At 49.4% G+C, this 19,107-nt stretch overlaps 1 protein-coding gene across 2 annotated transcripts in view; it reads right to left on the bottom strand.

Annotated features, from left to right (window-relative positions):
- The window catches only part of CBFA2T2 (CBFA2/RUNX1 partner transcriptional co-repressor 2), a 66,288-nt gene extending 50,953 nt beyond the window's left edge, over positions 1–15,335 (bottom strand). For both annotated transcript variants that reach the window (XM_075166297.1, XM_075166296.1), the window contains exon 1: positions 15,227–15,335. In XM_075166297.1, coding sequence (XP_075022398.1) covers positions 15,227–15,254 — 28 coding nt within the window. In that variant the 5' untranslated portion in view covers positions 15,255–15,335. The remainder of the gene's footprint in view (positions 1–15,226) is intronic.
- Between the last annotated feature and the right edge of the window lie 3,772 nt (positions 15,336–19,107).

The following is a 19,107-nucleotide window of genomic DNA, read 5'->3' on the forward strand; positions in this document are numbered from 1 at the left end:
GGACCTGAAATTTTATTACCTTCATCTTCTGTCGGAAGCAGAGCCTATTTGCAGATCTACAGCTCGTGTCAACAGGAAGTTCATGTTTACAAGTTTCCAGGAAAAAAAGCCAGCATTCCTGTCCTATGCGATAGCTCGGTGGGGATGCTGTCTCACGTGGGAGTTCTCAGATTGGTATGCTAGACAGGAACGAGTTTTAGCCATGTAAAACATCCAGACAAAAAGATAAAGCTATGAAAAAAATTGAAGGCCAGAAGGAAAACAATAATTCAGCAATTTCGTGGAAAATACACAGCAAGACAGCATAGCCATGTCTGGAAAAATACTTTTTTAGCATCTGGGATTCACACTTCAAAGAAACAGAAGAATTTTAAGAGGATGAAAAACTATATTCAGGGCTAACATGGATTTTTCTCCTCTAGTCCAAATCCCTCGTCATTCCCATTACACTGTTCCTCCAAGGGCCAGCAGCCAAGCTCGGCCCACGGTCGCACCGGGGTGGCCCCTTCCCTCCAACAAGCGCACGCATGGCACCATAGCGGTGTCTGGTGGTGCTGCTGAATCCACCGGGACCTGCCAGGATCCACCAGGATCCATCCTCCCCCCCAAGCTCAACCCCAGATCAAGCCCCCTCTTCTCTGCAGCCACCAGCGACTGGAGAGGTTTGAGTGATGGTGAAACCACAGCTCATAACCAGAAAGCGTAGGTAGCAGCAGCTCGCTTTCACCCCGAAGCAGGGCCCTGCCAGCTGCAGAGCAGATCTCCGGCAGCAGTGCCACCTCGAAGCCTTCCTGAAAGGGAAGCGCAGAAAGCTGGTTTGCACAAAGGCGTTCCAGCACCCTGCGCATCTCTGCAGACGGCGTTAGTGCAGCAGCTGGTAAGCTGCAAATTCACTCCCGAATTTCACAGCAACTTCCCTGTGCAGAAAAGCCACATTGTCAGAGTAAAACTTCAAATGCTAAACCTCGAGTTGAGGATACCACTTATTGCCTTCAGCAAGCAGGAAGGCCTGGGCAGAAAGAGCCCCATCCTGTGAAACCTGGACTTCCCCTACCATATGGTTGTTAAAAAAACCCCAAACCAAACAAAAAACCCAACCCTCTTTCAAAAATTAGCCAAAACAAGGAGACATCAGGACAGCCAAAGGTGAAGCAGCCAACGCTCTACCAGGATGCCAAAGAACCATATTCAAATCAGTAAATATTTATTTAGGCCATGTTGTACAGTTTAGTAAATACAATTACAGAGCGCCTAGGGTGAGCATGTATTGGTCCCAGGGAAAGTTTCTGTCTTGACAAATGGACATTTTCCAACAGAAGAATGATTCAATCAGAAGATTCTTCTGAAACAAACTCATACAGGCAGAGCAGGTACAGAAAATCAAGTCTCAAAAAAATACAGCTAGCTCCTCCCAAGAGAAACAGATTAAGAAAACCAGGCTGACAAAGCACACAACCCACCCACTTTCAAAAACTTTCAGGATTTAACATGCAGAAGCTCAAGACCAACCCAGCTAAAGAGGAAGCCTGTAACTGCTGGAGGCATCAGCTTCCTCCAACACCACCATGTCTGTACCCAACACTTTCAGCATAGCTGCCCCAGCACAGATTTAGGGTGACTCACCTCACCCAGAGGCGCACATCTCCACTCACCTCCTGGGCATTCGAGCTCTTTCCCTATCAACCCAGCAGCACTAACAACCAAATTCCCAATGGAGTCAGAGAGACAGGGAGGAGAGAGTCATGCAAAGTTCCCCAAACTTACTTTTTCCATCCTAAGTGCTTAGAAGGAAACACACCATTACTGAGGAGCTGCCTGCCCTGGATCCGAGCATTTTACATCCAGGTGACACCATCCCTACACAAAGGGCCAGGAGCCATCAGATCCCTTACCATTTCTACGCAGGAGAAAGGGGGACCTGCTCGTGCTTCGTGCTCCTCCTGGCAAGCTCCCTGCGGCAGTGGAGCGAGCAGAGCGAGCGCTCAGCACCCTGCACTGCTTCGTGCACACCCATCTCCCCCTGCCTCTGCCTGCTCCCACAGACCTGGTAATACGCTGAAAAACACCTGAGATGGTACAAAGAGAAGATTTTTCAATAGACTGAAAGGAGCGTTTGGCGAGAGCATCATATCAAAGAAGTCAGGGGTCTTCCACCCCACGCACCGGACGTACGTGTTCAGACAACTGTCAAGGGCTAGAAGTCAAATGTCTGTACGTTGAAGTTAATTCACATGCACATAGGGGAAGAAGGAAGAGGCCAAAAATTACCTTCAAACCAAAACTCAGATTTACTAAACTTGAAACTTCAACAGCTGTCAAAATCTTCATTTTCTACAGCATGAGTTATTAAAAAAAAAAAAAGTAGATCTCAGGGGAAAGAATAAGAAAGAAACATCTTAATTTAGAAAACAATAATAAAAACCTGGAGTAGAAGATGAAAAAGAGATGTTCATCAGCAAAGCTTCTCTGAAGTGGGGTTGGATTTGATGGCACAGGCAGTTAAAAGGCAACATTCTGGAAATAGCTGATTTGATTTGGCTGCGTTGCTACTGAGAAAAAAAAAAAATAAAGCAGCTCGAGCATACATTTACTTCCTCTTCACTTCATTAATCCTACCCAGAGCCGTCGCTGAGGTGAAGCCGTGTTCATCGCCGGCGATTCTGCTTCGGGGTGCTCTCCGCCCAGGTGAACCAGCACGTTGTGGGGCTGCTCTTAACTTTTCCCAGCTGTGTTTTGCTGACGGTCCTGAACGTCTCCACCTGTTTCTGCAGATGGAGCAGCTGCAGTTAAAGGCAAACACCTGGCCTGCCGCAGCCCTGCCCCGCGTTGCAGGGGGAGATTAGAGTTATAGCAGCTCCTGCCCTACTTAAGGCTGTATCAGTATTTGGATTATAAATGCTGCGTTCGTGGTTAATAACCTGGCTGCTTTGAGCCCAAGTAACCTGAAATGCTGCATGCTGAGTTTTTGAGTTCAGCACGACTCATTTACGTCCAGTTAATGACCATGGTCAGCTTTCTGCTGACCGGCCACCAAAAAAAACCCCGAAGGTGTGGAAGAGATGAGCGACAGATACACCACCGGTCCTACTCAGGGCTGTAGACCACCATCGAACGCCCCAACGATCGTACACTTACAACCAGCTGGGCACCTCGCACAACAGCTTTGGGTTGCACCAACCCAACCAGGGCTGCTGGTGGGACTCGGCCCAGCCCGGGGCGGGCGCAAGCACGGCATGCTGCAGCTTCTCCAGCACCACTGCAGCTGAGCCCAGCCACCACCATGTGTTCCTGGCAGCCAGGCTCTGCTCGGTGCAGGGGAAGGCAGACCACGTGTGCTGTTAGCTGTTCATCTTTGACCTGATGCTTCAAGCTATAGCGTGAGTACTTTGAATTTTACTTCTCTGCAGATCTAGAAAAATAGATGACAAATACATACCCTCTAGGGAACGTCATTACGAGCAGAGCCAGAGAAGCACTAAAACCATTTTCTGAGGGATTTTTACAGCAGCCATTTCAAATAACACCTCTCTTCAAGATAATACTGCAGTCTGAGCAGGCTTCTAGTCCAAGAGTTCATTCTTCTTGGAGACTTCTTACAACTAAACAGCAGTGTAATGCATCTACCTGATTAGCAGTGCTGCTTCAGCATTTCTTTTCACCGTTTTCCTGCAAGTCCTTGTTCAGTGATGACAATATTTATATTAGGAACACAAGAATATGCAACTCTGCAACTACAAACTGTAGAGACAGACAATGCACTTAAAAAAAACCCAAACAAAACCACTTCCCAATAGGCTCCAAATGTCTGGACACTACAGCATCAGTAAAAGAAGCTATCTGTTACTTAGCAGTGATTTTTAGATGATTCAGATAATTCAGAATCGTAGCCATACAGGAAAAAAAAAATCCATGAGATGTAATAAACTTTTGGAAGAAAGGAGATAATTTGAGGGCAAAAATTAGATCTTGCAAAGACAAACTGACAGGAGTTAGTTCAAGAAAGCCTGCGGGGTCAACATGTATTGACTATAGAAGATCCTTCTGCAAATTAAAAGGTTTTCCTGCCTCCTTGTTTTGGCATATGGAAAAGCTCCAAATTCACCCCCTAAGGCTCGCACCAACGACAGAGGCTGTTTAACGCCAGGAGGAGACTCAGAGATGGGACGTTCGAATGATAAGAAGTAGTGCTGGAGGTGCAGACCACTAAAATTCTTCCATGTGTTCAAGAATCAAGTCCAATCAAACCAACATTTGTAAAAGCTCCTCTTGGATCCCGTTTCCAAAGACCTGCATCCCTGTGCCTCCCGCGTACTCAGCCTCCCACATGCCTCGGCCGTTTCACAGTACATCTCTGCAGGCAGGAGAAGTTTACTGTAAAAATGGAGTGTGGCTGTCTTCTTGACCCATGCAGAACAGCTAATCCCAGAGGGATAATCCTGCATTAATGAGGAAACAATAGGACCTTTGATAAAGCATATAAATTTTATAAAAGCCCTACTAAAACATTCCTTAGTCTCTGGGACTGGACGACGGACCTCTAAAATGAATTTTGTATGCGCCTGTCGCAAGCCATGTAACATAACACGAGGCAGGGAAATCACACTGCTCTTTCTTGTTTGCAAGACACCGTGAAATCTGTAACAGCGCTGGAGGCAAATTTCCCATGCCAATTGACATCTGCGTGCTACCCCTTCAACAAAATGCCTCGTCCTCTGCCTGCCGGAGGAGCCAGAGGACACCGCAATCTCCAGCTCACCCAGCTCCATCTCTCCAACTCATGGCATACCTCCCGCATGCCAAAAATGGGACCGACCGTGGTATAGCAGACCTGTCCCCAAGAAAGTGGACCAAAACCACCAGCTGATACAGAGCAACAAACAGCTGTGAGACAGCAGGAACTTCATCAAAGCCAACCTGGGCTGCAGCTGAGCTGGTGATCTCCAAGCTGAACCTTCATGCCTCTGCAAAACTGAGAATCAGTGCCAGGTTTTGCATTAAAAAAACCCATTAGATTTGAAAACAATTCCTCATTACAACTTAGGTGTAGAAATCTACTTTATGCTCATGGTACAGAAATCCTCAGACACTTGTTTTCTGACCTCACAAGACTTTGCTCCGGCACCAGAGAAGAACCAAATGAATTGACATTTCAACACTTTCTTTTACCCTCAAGTATAAACACACAACTGCTGAGAATAAACAGTGATGCTTTGACCTGACACAACCAGTCATGTCGAGGGATAATTCCTGCGCTGCATCAGTTACTGGAATTACCAGAGCTTTGCCAACAGCTTAATGACATGGAAACTCATGCTCCCACTGCCAGATTTGTTTGTCGGGGTACAAACTATTTGGATACCCCGAATGTTTTGCTTCTGTGTTATAAAACAGGTGCGAAGAGGTGCATCTCCATTCATGGAGCCACCGCTCGGAGAAGCACAGCCATTTGGACAGTGCCGTTAGTGACGGATTTAAATTCCTGGCGTGCTGCCTGGCAGGCAGATCTGTCCGGTGCCTCGTCCTCATCCTGGTTGTTCCTGCTTATCTACAGATTCACCCCTTGTTGGAGAAGCAGAGTCAGCAGAGAGAGGGCTACTGCACGTGGTCACCTGAGCAAGCCCATGCATGCCACCGCTTCTCGTCCCATCTGGGTTTTTTTGCTTTTCTTTGGGGCTGTCTGGAGAATCGGCATCGCCCTGGCCTTCAGACTGGGAGGACCAGCAACGGCTGTAGAAATCCTGCACAAAGGAGCGCAAAAAGCAACTTGCTGCAAGATTCTGCCAAAGGAGGGTTCATGCAGGGCAGAGCGGGGTGGTTGGGGCGTTTGGGGAGGCACCGAGGTACCGCTGCAGCCCAGCGGCACAGCGCGGGGAGGTGCCCCTCCGGCGGCTGTTCCTAACAGGGCTCACTCACAGGTCACTGAGCATACGAAATATTCCTGAAATAACAACGGGCTTTCACCGAATGGTGCTCTCAGAGCCTGGATGGTGGCTGGGTCACATCTGCCCAGAGTCCACCTGAAGCAGGACCAGGTCCCTGTGGTGCTGCCAGGTTCTCCAGGGCCTCCTGGGCCACCTTACAACACCAAGAGCACCGGCAGGACAGTAAAAGTGCAGTTGTGGTGGGAACTGAGGTAATCCTTATTGACACATGCAAAAGGGAAAGTAGAGACCCTATGCCAACCAAACTATCCTGCGTGGTATCTGTGAGACCGAAGGCAACAATTTCTGCACGGACGAGATCCCGGTCTCTGATGGTTTGCTCAACTGTCCATATACCATCAGAAAAGTTATCAGCACTGATGGAGGATCAAGGAGCTGCGGTAAACAATGATCAGGAGTAGTGACTGAGTCTACAAATATTATTTCTGCGAGCATATTTTACCACAAAAATAGAACAAATTTCACCATTAACTTTATATCAAACTTAGCTTTCTTAATTAGAGGTACAGGGCTCAAGGGAAACTGCTGTAATTATTAAATGGGAAATAAAACCTGATGAACACAGTAGCTGCAGTGACCGAAGACTTAAGATTTAAATAAAACTGGTAGCAGGCAAATCAAGAAACATCTAAAAATTACCTGCCCAACGGTTTGTGTGCTCTGATAGTTGTTTACCCATTCACATGCACAAAGAGGTTTCATTTTTCCTCTTGCTAAAATCAATACTACACAGGGGAAAAAACAGGTTTGTTCAATGAGACAAGTATATTCAAGTAGAAAACGGATGGACAAGTACCTGTGAACATTTTAGGAGTACCGCAGTACGAAACCAGTGCAAGGCCAAACGGGTGCTGTTAGATATGGGTGGCAGGGATGGCAATGCTAAAGTCAAAGCAGGCGCAGGTCGCCTCCGCCGCTCCCTTTGCGAGGTCCTCATCCATAAGCTTTCCAAAAGAGGGGTATCTGCTGCTGTCCAAGATTCTTCCTAAAAATTAACTTCCTAATCAAATTAACTTCTAGGTGCTCAACATACCTAGATACAGAGGGCAGACCACCCTTTCATAGAAAAAGTCATCCCCTGGGGGAAAAAAAGGCACCAACCAGTATATTCCGAAATGTGGAGACTCAGGTGGACTAAGGGCAGTAATCCGGAGTCTGGTATTTTGCAGCAGAGGAGTAAAGGAACAGTAGTAAATGGATACAGACAATCCACTAAAAATTCAATTTTGTGTGATGCTGATTTGCAGTCCCTGGTACCCCACAGTCAGATTTACAAGCTCTATGAACAAGCCGCTGCTTGCGTCTCTAAATTCTCACCCCTCCTTTCTGTGTACACCTTCACAGGTGAGGGGTGGCTTGGCTGGAGAAAAGGATGCACGGATAACAGCAGAGACCAGGTACAAGATCTGTTCCTGCCTCTGTGCTTCTCCACCCCACAGCCCTGAATGGTTTCATCGCCGTGAAGGTCCTAGGGATGTTCTCCCAGATCTGCTAAACAAGTTTGCTTCATGGTTGCCACAAATTTGCTGGGTTTTTTTGTTTGTTTTTTTTTTTTTTTTTTCTGGAAACCATCCTCCAGATTGCTGCCTGTTCTCTCCACCTCTAAGCAGGTCTCCCGGCAAAAAAATTTGGTCCTGGGAAGCGGGCGGCTCCGCAATGAGGACATCAAGTTTAATACAACTTCCATCTATGAAGGGGGATGAAGAAGCCAGTAGAGAATGCACAGAAAGCTAGAAACCTGGATGCATCAGCTTGTACATGCACCCAACCGTGACACAAGCACTGATGTATCTTCAAGTACATGCCCAGGCTCCAACAGGAGGTAGGTGTTTAGGCTGACACAAGTGATCTCAAGCTAGGCTTGAAGGTTTTTCAGTGCTGCCTGATCTGCGATGGTTTAAGAGTGGGAATGCATCTCTGAAAGAACATTCCTGAAGACGACAGAGTTTCTCAGCACAACGTAAAGTACAGTGTGTATCGTTACTCACCATGGGAAGGTGATCCATTAGCATCTGTAGTGTGAAGGGGGAAGCAAACAGCAGAAGGGAAGCAAAGCGCTAGAAAGAATTTCTGGCTAGAATTTGCTGCTTTAAATCTTCGCGTGAACACGGGCTGCGTGCTGCAGAACGCCACGCTTGCATCGCGAAAGCAAAATGGGCACAAGGCTTCCATCCAATTTGGATTTAATGGCAGAGAAGATAGATCTGCTCGTTGAGAAAAATCCCAATTGTTGATTTCTATTTTGTCTGGCGATGGAGCACAGTATTCCTCCTTCCTTCCTGCCAAAAGTGGTGGAAGTACGACGTACTTTAAAGTAATTACAGGAGCTCATCCCAGAAATGGCTGCATTTCAAACTAAGCAGGAGACGCACGAGTGGGGAGCGGTTCCTTGATGAATGTTTAACCTGCCTTCAGACCTCAGGATGAAAAACAAACCATCACTGTTTGCTTCCAATACCTGTCCAACGTGTCTCCCTTTTGCCTGCCTAACCCTGCTAGCACCTCCATGCTATGGCTGGCAAATCCAGGGCAGCACAGCCCCAGCGCAGCAGCCACGGGAAGGAGCTGCCTTCCTACAAAGATGCTCAGCTTGATCCAGGCTTTTTTTTGTTGAACTGATGTCTCTCTGACTCCTCAGAAAAACTGGCTAACATTTGGCTGTGCCAACCCTGCACCCCCCTAAATACACAGCCTGAGTTTTGCAGTACACCTGGAAGTGTTCAGTATTCTGATTATCGGTAGAACAGCCACAATTATCCAAATAAAACTATTACTATATTGGGCCTTAGATCATAAATAGAACTTAATGGATTTTATTACATCCCAGGAAGCAAGAGCTACAGAAGGAAAAGTATTGCTAAGAGTGCATTGCTACTACCTATCAATTTCTCCTAAACACTCAGCACTTAAGAAATACCCAAAGAAACACACTGGTCCCACAGCATAACTATTTCAAATTCCCCTCTGAGCTCTTCCCTTTCAGCCAACTCGCATGGTACGTTTTAGCAGCTGAAAATTAAAGGATCACAATATTGAGCCTTCAGGTATCAAGTTCACAATGGAAATAGCAGCTGACACAGAAAGGACGCTGCTGAGCGCGGCGGTAATAATTCTGTTGCCTCGGAGCTGGAAGCAGCTCCCTTACACAAAGTTTGTTATTTAACTCAGCGAGAAATTAAAGAAAATGCCACAGCCATGGATTTATTCCTTACACAGCCTCTTTCAAATCATACTCCAAAACCGGAGCCACGCTAGCAGTGAGTCTTTAACTCAGGCTGCAGCATCCTCTTTAATCCAAGTAACCCCCTTTCAAGTGCCAGTGAACGCAGCGTTGGCGACAGCCTAAATAAGGGCTGCTTGTCCTTCAAGCCCATGCAAGCTCTTCTGCTGGAGCCCAACCTCCAGAAACCTTCACAGGAGCCAAACGCTACTAGATGCCTGGGATCCAGCAGCAAGCAACGACAAACCTGGGATGTCCGACAGCCACCAACCTCACGGAGAAGGACAGGAACAAGGAGGGCTTCTGCAGGGCCACGGGAAGCCAGCCAGATACGCCTGCTTCCCGTTTGCCCCTCCTCACATCATCCAGGAAAAGCCATCTTGCCACCCCTGGGGACTCCCCACCTGGCCCTGCTCCGCAGTGACAGTCCAGGCCAAACAGATGCATTTATTCTCTTGAGAGCCTCCCACGTCTTATCTAGCTGGCAGTTTCCAAATGTCGATTGCCAAATCCAGCTAAAACTTTAAGCTCTTTTAGGCAACTATTCCTGATAGCGTTTCGGCTGGGGAGCGAGGAAGGCAGAACGGCAGCCCCGCGGCAGGGTCTTCCCCCTTGCCATCCTGCTGGGATGGGTATGGAAAGCACCTCCCGCACCCCGCTCCGGTGCCACTGTAAACAGGACCTGGCACAGGAATGGATGTACAGTTTACAAAGATCCCTTGCTTCAAGCAAATTTGCCTCTCAACACATGGCCAAACTCTCACGCAATAAATTAACTATTTGGCAGCCACTGAACTAGCGCTGGAGCCAAACCAATTAGGGTTTAATGTGATCCCAATTTCCTATTTCTGAGACGGGGGTCGGGGAGGAGGGGAGAGAAGGGGGAAGAGGAGGGAGGGAGAGCGAAGTAAATCCCCTCCTGGTTTATAAATCCTTGCCAATCATCCCAGATAAACCTGTCACCCACAGCTCTAAATCTGTATTTGCACTTGCGTGCTCCAAGGGACGCTATGGGAAAAGGCGCATTGGACGCAGCCAGCCTGACTCCCGACATGTGTTTTCCATACTTGGGAAATTCAATCATTTAAAAAATATTTACCAAGCTTTGTCTTTAATTAGAAAAACATGACGACGGATAAGGCGAGTTATTGTTTCTAAGCTAGAAATGTCAGAGATTCTAATGATGTCAGAAGATAAACCCCATTACCAACCCACGTACACGCTGCCAGGGCGGCAAATGTTTCGAAGGTTTTTTTCATCTCCCCTCAAAGTTCAGCGCTTTACAGTCACAATTCATCAGTGGCTTCTTGGCCCCCACCAAACCTAATCAGGGAGGAGGAGGAGGGAAGACTCCTGCCTGCAGATCTGCTAGACGGGGTGTTTTAATGCAAAAGAGCTTGCACAGCGGGGGAGGAACATGGCAGCCATTTGACTTCTTTGTGTTTTAACATCCTGACTACAGTACCTCCCCAGCACCCGCAATTACCTGCCATCACCTAAGATAAGCAAATTAATCTCATCTGCACCTGGAAATGCTGCAGGCTGAGATATCCCTATCCTTTAAAAAAGTGTTAAATTAAGTTTCGGCTTAACCACTGCAATGTTTGCTCCCAAGAATATAGCCACAAAATATTGTATCCCACAATACTCACTCAAGAAAAGAAAGCTGACTGTGCTCCAAGCCGACAACCGCGAGTCTGCCGAAGCTCTGCCCGCCCAGGACAATGTGCGACCGTACAGATGTACCCCACACTACAGCCCCTCTTCCATCTCCGTTTGTTCAAGCACCTCCAGCCAGATGCAAAGAGACTCTGCAGGCAGGATGCACAACAACTTAGAAGTATAAAGCAAATATTTGTTGGCTAATAGACACAAAAGATAGTCGGGACGTAATGAGTTATTAGGCTAAGCATTTGTGTGCTCACCACTCCTGATAAGGCATCTGAAGAGTCTTTGCCGGCCAGGCGGGTGTCAGGGAGGGTCCCTGGATCGGCTCCCCAGCGCTGCCGAGCTGCTGTCTGCCACCAGCCCAGTCCCACCAGTGCTGGCCACTGCTTGATCCAACCATCCCTCGCCAGTCCCTGGCCAGGCCAGCCTACTCCCATGTACACCAACCACGTACAGCCTCCCTGTTTTCTTTCCTTTAGGATTTTATACCTCCTTCTCCTCCCCCTGTTGCCTCCTGTCAGAAATGGCACGATAAAACGCATGCAAAAGCCAGGCGGAAATGTCCCAGGTGATATATTTGGAGGAACTTGCTGCTACAGCAGCTAGGTGCACTATTAGGAAGTGACAGACCAACTCCCAAGAGATCACAAGGATTAAAAAATGCGGACGTATTTAGTTCAGGGAGAAGCTGGTATTGATGCTAACAAACTGGTGTGTCTATCGAGTCCACTCGGAGAAAAGCAGCAGTATTTCTGCAAGCATTCACTAAGTATTCGTCCGATTATTTTATGACATCTACAGAAAAAAAAAGGCTAATGCTACACTTTCCATTCAAAACCATACCTGTAATGAGAGAATTCTGTAATATTTCAAAAAGCTTCAAAGTGTCACCTATGGACCCAAAGTCAAGACTACAGCATGCCATTTATCTTCGGAAAATATCCTTGTAACCCAAGGTTGAAGGTTATTATCAACTACTATCTTAAATACCAACATAAATCTACACTGCAGAAAATCCCTGCCTGAATGGTCTGATCCTTTAAATTATACCAGACTGCAAAGCACATCTTCGAGGAAAACGTGCAGATTCTGAACCCAAAGTCCAATCGCCAGATAAGTTACTACCTGTAGAAGTTAGTACTTCTCTCTCTAGAAGAACATGAAATGGAGTAAAGAACGTTTTAGCTGAACCCTAAGGTCAGGGTTGATTAACCTGGAGTGCACAAATACAGCCAAAACAAACATCCAGTGACACCTTTGTAGCTGAATCAAACGTGTGTGCACATATGTGGAGTGTGGCAGGGAGGGATGGGAAGGTGGCAGGGACACAGGAGAAGTTTTCTGCCCCAGACACTGGCTGGACAAGTGCCTTCACGAAGGTGGCTTTCAGTCTAGAAGAGTTCCAGGTCAATCACCTGTCTGGGTGGAAGCACTGCCTCCGGGACTTTCTGTATCAGAGGGGGAGAGACAGATGCACTCTCACTTGCATGAGTTTTACAGCCACCTCCTTCTTCTGAAGTCAAAGTAACACCTTAAGCCTTTTATTTTACAGCATATGAATATCAAGACTAAGTCCCTGAAAGATCCATTTTAATTTCTGCCCATTGGAAATATCCATGTAAGAAAGGCATGTTCACGAGAGTCAATATGTGCCTTAAACTAATATGGAACATCCCAAAGTTTCAAAGCAGTCCCACATTTCTCCTTTCTTTCTGGACCAGCAGTTTCACACTGAGCACTGAACCACCTCTCTGTAATACACACCCAAAGGAATCAAGCAACCTCCTGACATTGCCAGTAACTGTATTTATAATACAGCAGAAATCACTGGGCTGATAACCAAGGCAATGCATATAATTTGTGCTTATAAAAATCATGAGTCTACAGCTGATTATTCACTCTCTCGAGCCCAAAGGTAAAATTCAACAGTCTTCTTGGGTAGACGCTAGGCCCAAGAACTAAGTGATGTCTTGTGCCAGCGTTCAGCCTGTTCAATAACCGGCGCTAACAGGACATTGTTACCTGCTCTATCTATAAAGCTGCCGAAGGCTATACTGCATATTTATGTGCTTATCCTTATAGAACAGCTGTATGGCTCACCGGGGTTATCGCTAGCACTTCACCAATGGATGCTGAGCCACAGGCGTATTAAAGCTGCGTAAGAAATGATGCTTTAGCTGCCGCCGAGTCATCCGAAGCATCCCAGGTGCTTGTCACCCTCTCTGGCCAGGGCTACGGCCTTGCTGTACCTGCTGGCGTAAGGTCAGTACAATCGCTTCCTGACCCGGTTCTGTCAACATGACCCAGATGAAAAGCCCTACTCTCAGACACGGTTTAATATTACAAAACTGAGCGGCTACATATACATTTAGACATTCCTGCCACATTCAAACAACTTGCCCAAGGTTGCAGAAAGTGCCACCGCTGAGAGAGGAACTGGTTTCACATACCCACTCTGAAGCTATGGCTTTAAGCACAAGATCACTGTCTCCCTTAGCTTCAGTTATTTTTAAGTACTATTTCAAAGGCCCGTCTCCTCCCAGTGCTCAGTCTAAGAGAAACAGGGAATCTGACCAGTCTCTGCGTACACCATCAAGCTGTACGATGAGCAGACACACCGCGTGGGATATGTTTCATCTAACTCCTTGTTGCCAAAGCCTGAGCCAGTTATCCTGGACTCCTCTTGCAGTCAATGAAAAAGCCCAGGCACCTCCAGCATGTAATTCATCTCATCCAGGGAGAGGTGTCCAAGGCTGGTGAGATGAATCACCCTCGGAAGCGCCTGTTCCTCCGCTGCGACTGCAAAGGGACCTTGAAGAAAGGAGATCAGGCACAGATGGCTGACTTCTGGACAGCGAGGTTAAAGCAGATGATCTCACCCGAGCTCCTTCTGTGGGGCCTTTTCTTCAAGGCAGACAAAACAAAGAGCCCTCCCTGGCAGCCAGGTTAGGAGCCCATCAGTCAGGTACCAGGGTTCTGCAAACCCACGTGGATGTTAACACGGCTTGCTCGCTGCTGTGCCCTCCTCCTGCCGCGGCCGCCTGGGCCACTGGCTGTTTCAAGTCCGCATGCTTTGACAGACTAATATTTGTAACTACCTTAAGGGATAACAACCTCACTCCGAACATTTCCATACATTTTGCACTAAGAAGCACAATAATGTATTCACCCACCCTCTGCAATTTCCATCACTTGGTAATTCCTTCTCCATATCGGGAATGCAGCTTTCAGGGTGGTTTCCACATTAGCGTCAGTGTCTATCTTTACATTGCTTCCCTATGAGCAATCACACTTCATTTTAAAATTCCCTCATTTCCTCTGAGCTTTGGGATGCACTTCTAACTGCTTTTCTCCCTTCACTGAACTACGACTTATCAACAGAGTCGCCTCGAGGCCGTGATCCAGCCTGTGCGCAAATGTCCCATCCAGGCTGTCAGCCTGGACATCCCTTACCCACAGACATCGTGACTCCGTCCGGCACCTCGTTCCTCAGCCCGGGACGGCTCACAGTCCATTCCCGATTGTGGATAAACAAATGCTGTGCACACAAGCACAGATCAGAAAAACGATCAGGAGGTTAATATGGTGAAAGGCACAGGCCAACCATCTACCCTGCTCCTCGGCATCAGCAACGCGCTTCCCTGCTCTGCTGCCGACCTCATCGCTTTCAGAGAGAGTGCAACTCTTCTGGAAACAAACCTCCTGTTTTGAGAAATTAATGAAAACGGAGCTCCAGCTATTCACCCTTCCAAGTAGCAGAAGATGCTGCAACAGACGGGCTTCACGTATGCACCCACCTGAGTGCACGTTATAGGTCTGGCCACCGCCGAACCCACCGGCCTGCTCCCGGCCAAGCGACGGGGCGACCCGGGGGCTGCAGGCAGCAGCCCTGCCGCTGCCCGCCCTGCCCTGCGCCGGCGCCGGGCCACGAAACCCCATCCAGCCTGGAAATTAAAAATAAACCCAGCGGGCCGCCCCGCAGGGCTGCTGCCGGGCTGGTTCTGCAGGTGCAGGTCCCCAAGGCCGCTCTCGGCCCGGCTGCCTCACACTTTGAGGGTGATGAACCGCATGCTGATAAATAACCAAACACGTATATTATACATTTTTATATAGAAACGTGTGCAGCTGCAGGAGCCGAGCAGGGCGCAGCAACCCTCTCTGCACCTCCCGGCCGGGCAGGGCCGGCCCGGGGGGGCTGAGCCCGGTGTCGGGGCCGGCACCACCGCTGCACCCCGCTCCCCGCCTCCGGCCGCGCCGCCCCCCGCCACCCGAGGCCCGGCCAGGCCGAGGCGTCCCCGCCGCCGCTGCCGCCCGGCCCCGGCCCCGCTAGGCCCTTCGCCCCCGTCCGAGCGGCGCCGAGCGGGTCGGCGCCTCCCCCCCGCGCCGCGGCTCTTACACTGGCAGCCGCCCGGGATCCCCACCATCGCCCGGCTCCGCGGCGCCTCCTCCCGCTCCCCGCCGCGGCCCCACCGGCCCGGCCCGGCCCTTCGCCGTGACGCTACCGGGGGCGCGGCCTACCCGGCCCGCCCCGGCACGGCCGCGGGAGGCCCGGCCTTCTGCCGGTTAGCGGGGCAGGAGGGCCCTGTTTGGTCAGAGGCGACGCTTTATAGTGAATTTAATTATTAATTTTTAGCCTAATTGCGGTTTATGGCCTCCCCAAAACCATCTCACCGTCTCCCCCCTCTGCGCTGAGGCCTCCCCGCCAACATGGAGGTATTGTAAGCGAAGTGTCTGAGATGCCTCCTGGCACTTCCCACAACCCAACTGCAGCCGCGTGCCCCGGGGATGTTTTGGGTTGCCCCGGGGGGTTGGTTTGGGTGAGGTGGCCAGGTTGGCCTGGAGGAACAACAGGTCCTGGAGATGATGTTTCAAGAGTTGCAGGACAAGTGGGATGAAGAATCGTGAAGTGGTTTGGGTTGGAAGGGACCTTTGGAGGTCATCTAGTCCAACCCCAGGGGTATCTTGCACTAGATGAGGTTGCTCAAAGGCCCGTCCAACCTTCATGCCCCAATGATGGGGCATCCACAACTTCTCTGGGCAACCGGCGTCTCACCACCCTCATTGTAAAAACTTTCTGCCTTATATCCAGTCTAAACTGACCCTCTCAGTTTAAAAGCACTGCCCCTTGTTCTGTCACTACAAGCCTTGGTAAAAAGTCTCTCTCCATCTTTCTTAGAAGCCTTTCTCTATTGAAGGGCTGCAATAAGGAAGAATGGGGCTCTTCCCAACGACCAGCTAACTCCACGGTCCTTCTTCTGTGGAAAGGGGGGGACCTGAAAAGCCTTGCTACAAGCTCTCATGGTTAGGTGTGACTTTGTTGGTGAGCGAGCCTTGTGTGTCAGGAGATCTCCCACGGGCCTGCCTCGTCTCCCAGCACTTCTGCCTTTCCACAAATGCCCCAGGGAGCCTGGCCACAGGAAAACACATTTAGATTTACATGGAAAAAAACCCAGAAGTTAAATCAAATGTCCAAAAGTCAGAGCTGAGACCTGAGTTTTTTTATTCTGACAAAGTCCAAAGCTCCATTTACCTTTTGTAGGTACCTCAAAGCCCAGAAATGCCGGAGTTTGTGATCGTGAGAGCTACACTGAGAGCCTGAGAGTCCTGCCCAGGGTTTGTCAAGGCCGCAGCCTTGTGCTGACGTCCGATTGGCATCTGAAAACTAAGCACAACCTTGCTCCCATCCTGGAGGGATTTGCCATGATAAGTGTTCTCCAGGGAAACTGCAAGTAGGCCAGCTGGGTCAGGGGCTTCCTGAAAGTCTTGAAAGTAGCTGTAGGAGGAAGATCATGTGTCTGCAAATGGGGTTATAGCGGGGGTTTCTGTTCCCAGCAATAAGATATATATGTGGTCCTGGAAGCAGGGCCAGGACCCAGTCTCCTGTCCTAGATAGACATCCTCACCACCAGTTAGCAACTCATGTTGGTACCAGTGTGGCTTTTGATACCCTGCCGCCTCTTGGCTCAGCCTTGGCAAAGCTCATCATCAGCGAAGGAGAGCTCTTGGGATGGAGTAGGAGATCCAAACTGGCTGCCCCAAGTCGCTATCCATCCCCTCAAGTCGCTGCCTGTATTATCAAGGCAGTAAGAGCTGTGAGCCCTACTCAGCTCTTGGGAAAAAGGGCACACAGGTCCGGGCTGCTGTTTCCCAGTAGGACCGTGCTCCCAAGAAAATGGATTTGAACTCCCCTGGTGCTGGGCTGGTGCTTGCTGGCCAGCAGCCTGTGGAAAGCCCAGCTACGGGTGAGCTGCGGCGCACCGCAGCTGGCAGTGGTTAGCTCTAGATGCTCAGGGAGCCACGGGCTCATTTTGAGTTTGCTGGCCAGGAACAGGCATCTCTTGGGCCCAGATGTCCCATGATGGAGCAGATCCAAATTTACGCTAAAATGACAGGAGCATCCATTTGGTCCTATTGTCCTTGGTTTAACTTTGTGGCTTTGCCTCCTCCCCTTGCGAGGCGCCAGCGCTTCCCTGGACCAGCCTGTCCGCCAGAGCCTGCATCCCCCGCGTGGCTCTTATCTCCTGCCGCGCTGGCTGCAGCTTGGCTCTGCCCTGTGTTTACCACCACTTCATTTCAGTGTCATCTACAGCCTCGCTGTGGCCAAATTTACGCTGGTGAAGCAGAAAGGGCTGTTGTGTGGGGTGCTGATAAGGGCTTTGTTTTAATTTAGCTGGTCTCCAAAGCCAGTGAAGCCCTTAGGAGAGCGGCAGGCTGGGCTCCATCAGAGGCTTCACCAGTGTGATGGGAGCAGCTCCCCAAGCCACCTGGCCGTGCTCCCCAGCTGCAGCCTGGCATCTCCCCGAGGCTCACCCACGCTGGAGCCCTCCGTGTGCCTGAGCGCGGAGGAGGAGATGGGAACCGCTGTGCTGACGGCGTGGGGCCGTTGCTGCCCTGCTCCGTGTCCCGTCCCTCCCGGGCACCATGACCTTGGGGGGACGTGCCCTGGTGTGAAGTGTCACTGCTCGGAATGGGGAGGAGGCGAGGAGGGCTGGGACTGCAAAGCAGAGTGCTGAGATGTGCTGGGGAAAGCTTTGAGAGAGGAGCTAATGTATTTTCATCTTCCTTTCTGTTCAACAGCTTTGGTGCTGCCTAAGGTAAAGCCATGGTGGGCACAGAGCAGCTCCATTACATGCGTTGCTGCTTTGTTTCTAAAGATGAAACAGCTGCAGAGGGAAACCCCAAAGAGGAAAGGATTGTGCTAAGTAACACTCACAATGTCCATGGAGTACCTGGATAGGGTATATACAGGGCTTGATTGTGCAGACCTCAATGCTGATGAAAGATGTAAGAGCTCAGGACAGCAGCTTTGGGGACATTTCCATAGTTATATGTGACTTCCCCACAGAAACAAGCTCATGTTTTAAATGTGGCCATCCTGCCGCTCCTCCAGCAAGTGTCTTCTACAGAGACGGAGAGGTGTGAGCAGGGAATGGGCTCTGCGTGCGCTTTCTCAGGAGATCTGAGATGAGTGGTGCCAGGGTTGGGGGCGAGACCTGGGGCATGGAGCATGGTCCTGTAGGGACCGGATCCTGATGGTCTGCGAGCAGGGGGACCATGTCATCCCAAGACACATGCTGCCATAGCCTGCCCTGTGGGGAGCACCCCTTCCCCGCCTCCAGCCCCCCAGATTTTAAGCCATACAGTGAGCTGAGCTTGTCTCGTGCTCTCTGGAGCTGGGGTATGGGTTGGGAACCATCAACAGCCCTCAAAGGAAGGGGGCAGTTGCAATTTTTGCTCTGTTGGTACATTGGTACACTGAGCAGGGTTTATTTCCCCTAAGAGAAAAAAAACCACCCAGCCTTTATGAGTATGGATTTATGTTCTGTGTCCAACCGAGCAACACCTGTTCACTTAGCTGATGTTTCTATATGTCCTTGAAATAGGCTTGTGTATTAGAGAAGAAGCTCTGCAGGCACATGGACTTTGTTTGGAACCCTTTTTTTTAACCATTCAAACGTGTTGTATTTGAGACAAAAGACAGAAGACTTCTCAGCCCAGGGCAGTATGTGGGCACAGGCGTCCTAGAGAGGTAGATATGTATGTCTACATATATATGCATATATCACACCTGACTGAGCATCCACAGTTTTGCAAGGGGCATTTTTAGGACTATAAATACACGGTCACTATACACATTATATATCTACGGCCGATAAAACCCAAAACCTCTTAAAATATTCACACATGCACGCCACAACTCAGGAAATGCCCCCATCATCTTTAAACATAGGATCACATTTCATTGCATATCAGACAAACAGTCAAGTCATGGACTGT

The sequence above is a fragment of the Calonectris borealis genome, chromosome 17 (genome assembly GCF_964195595.1).
Source record: "Calonectris borealis chromosome 17, bCalBor7.hap1.2, whole genome shotgun sequence".
In the NCBI taxonomy this organism is placed as follows: Eukaryota; Metazoa; Chordata; class Aves; order Procellariiformes; family Procellariidae; genus Calonectris; species Calonectris borealis.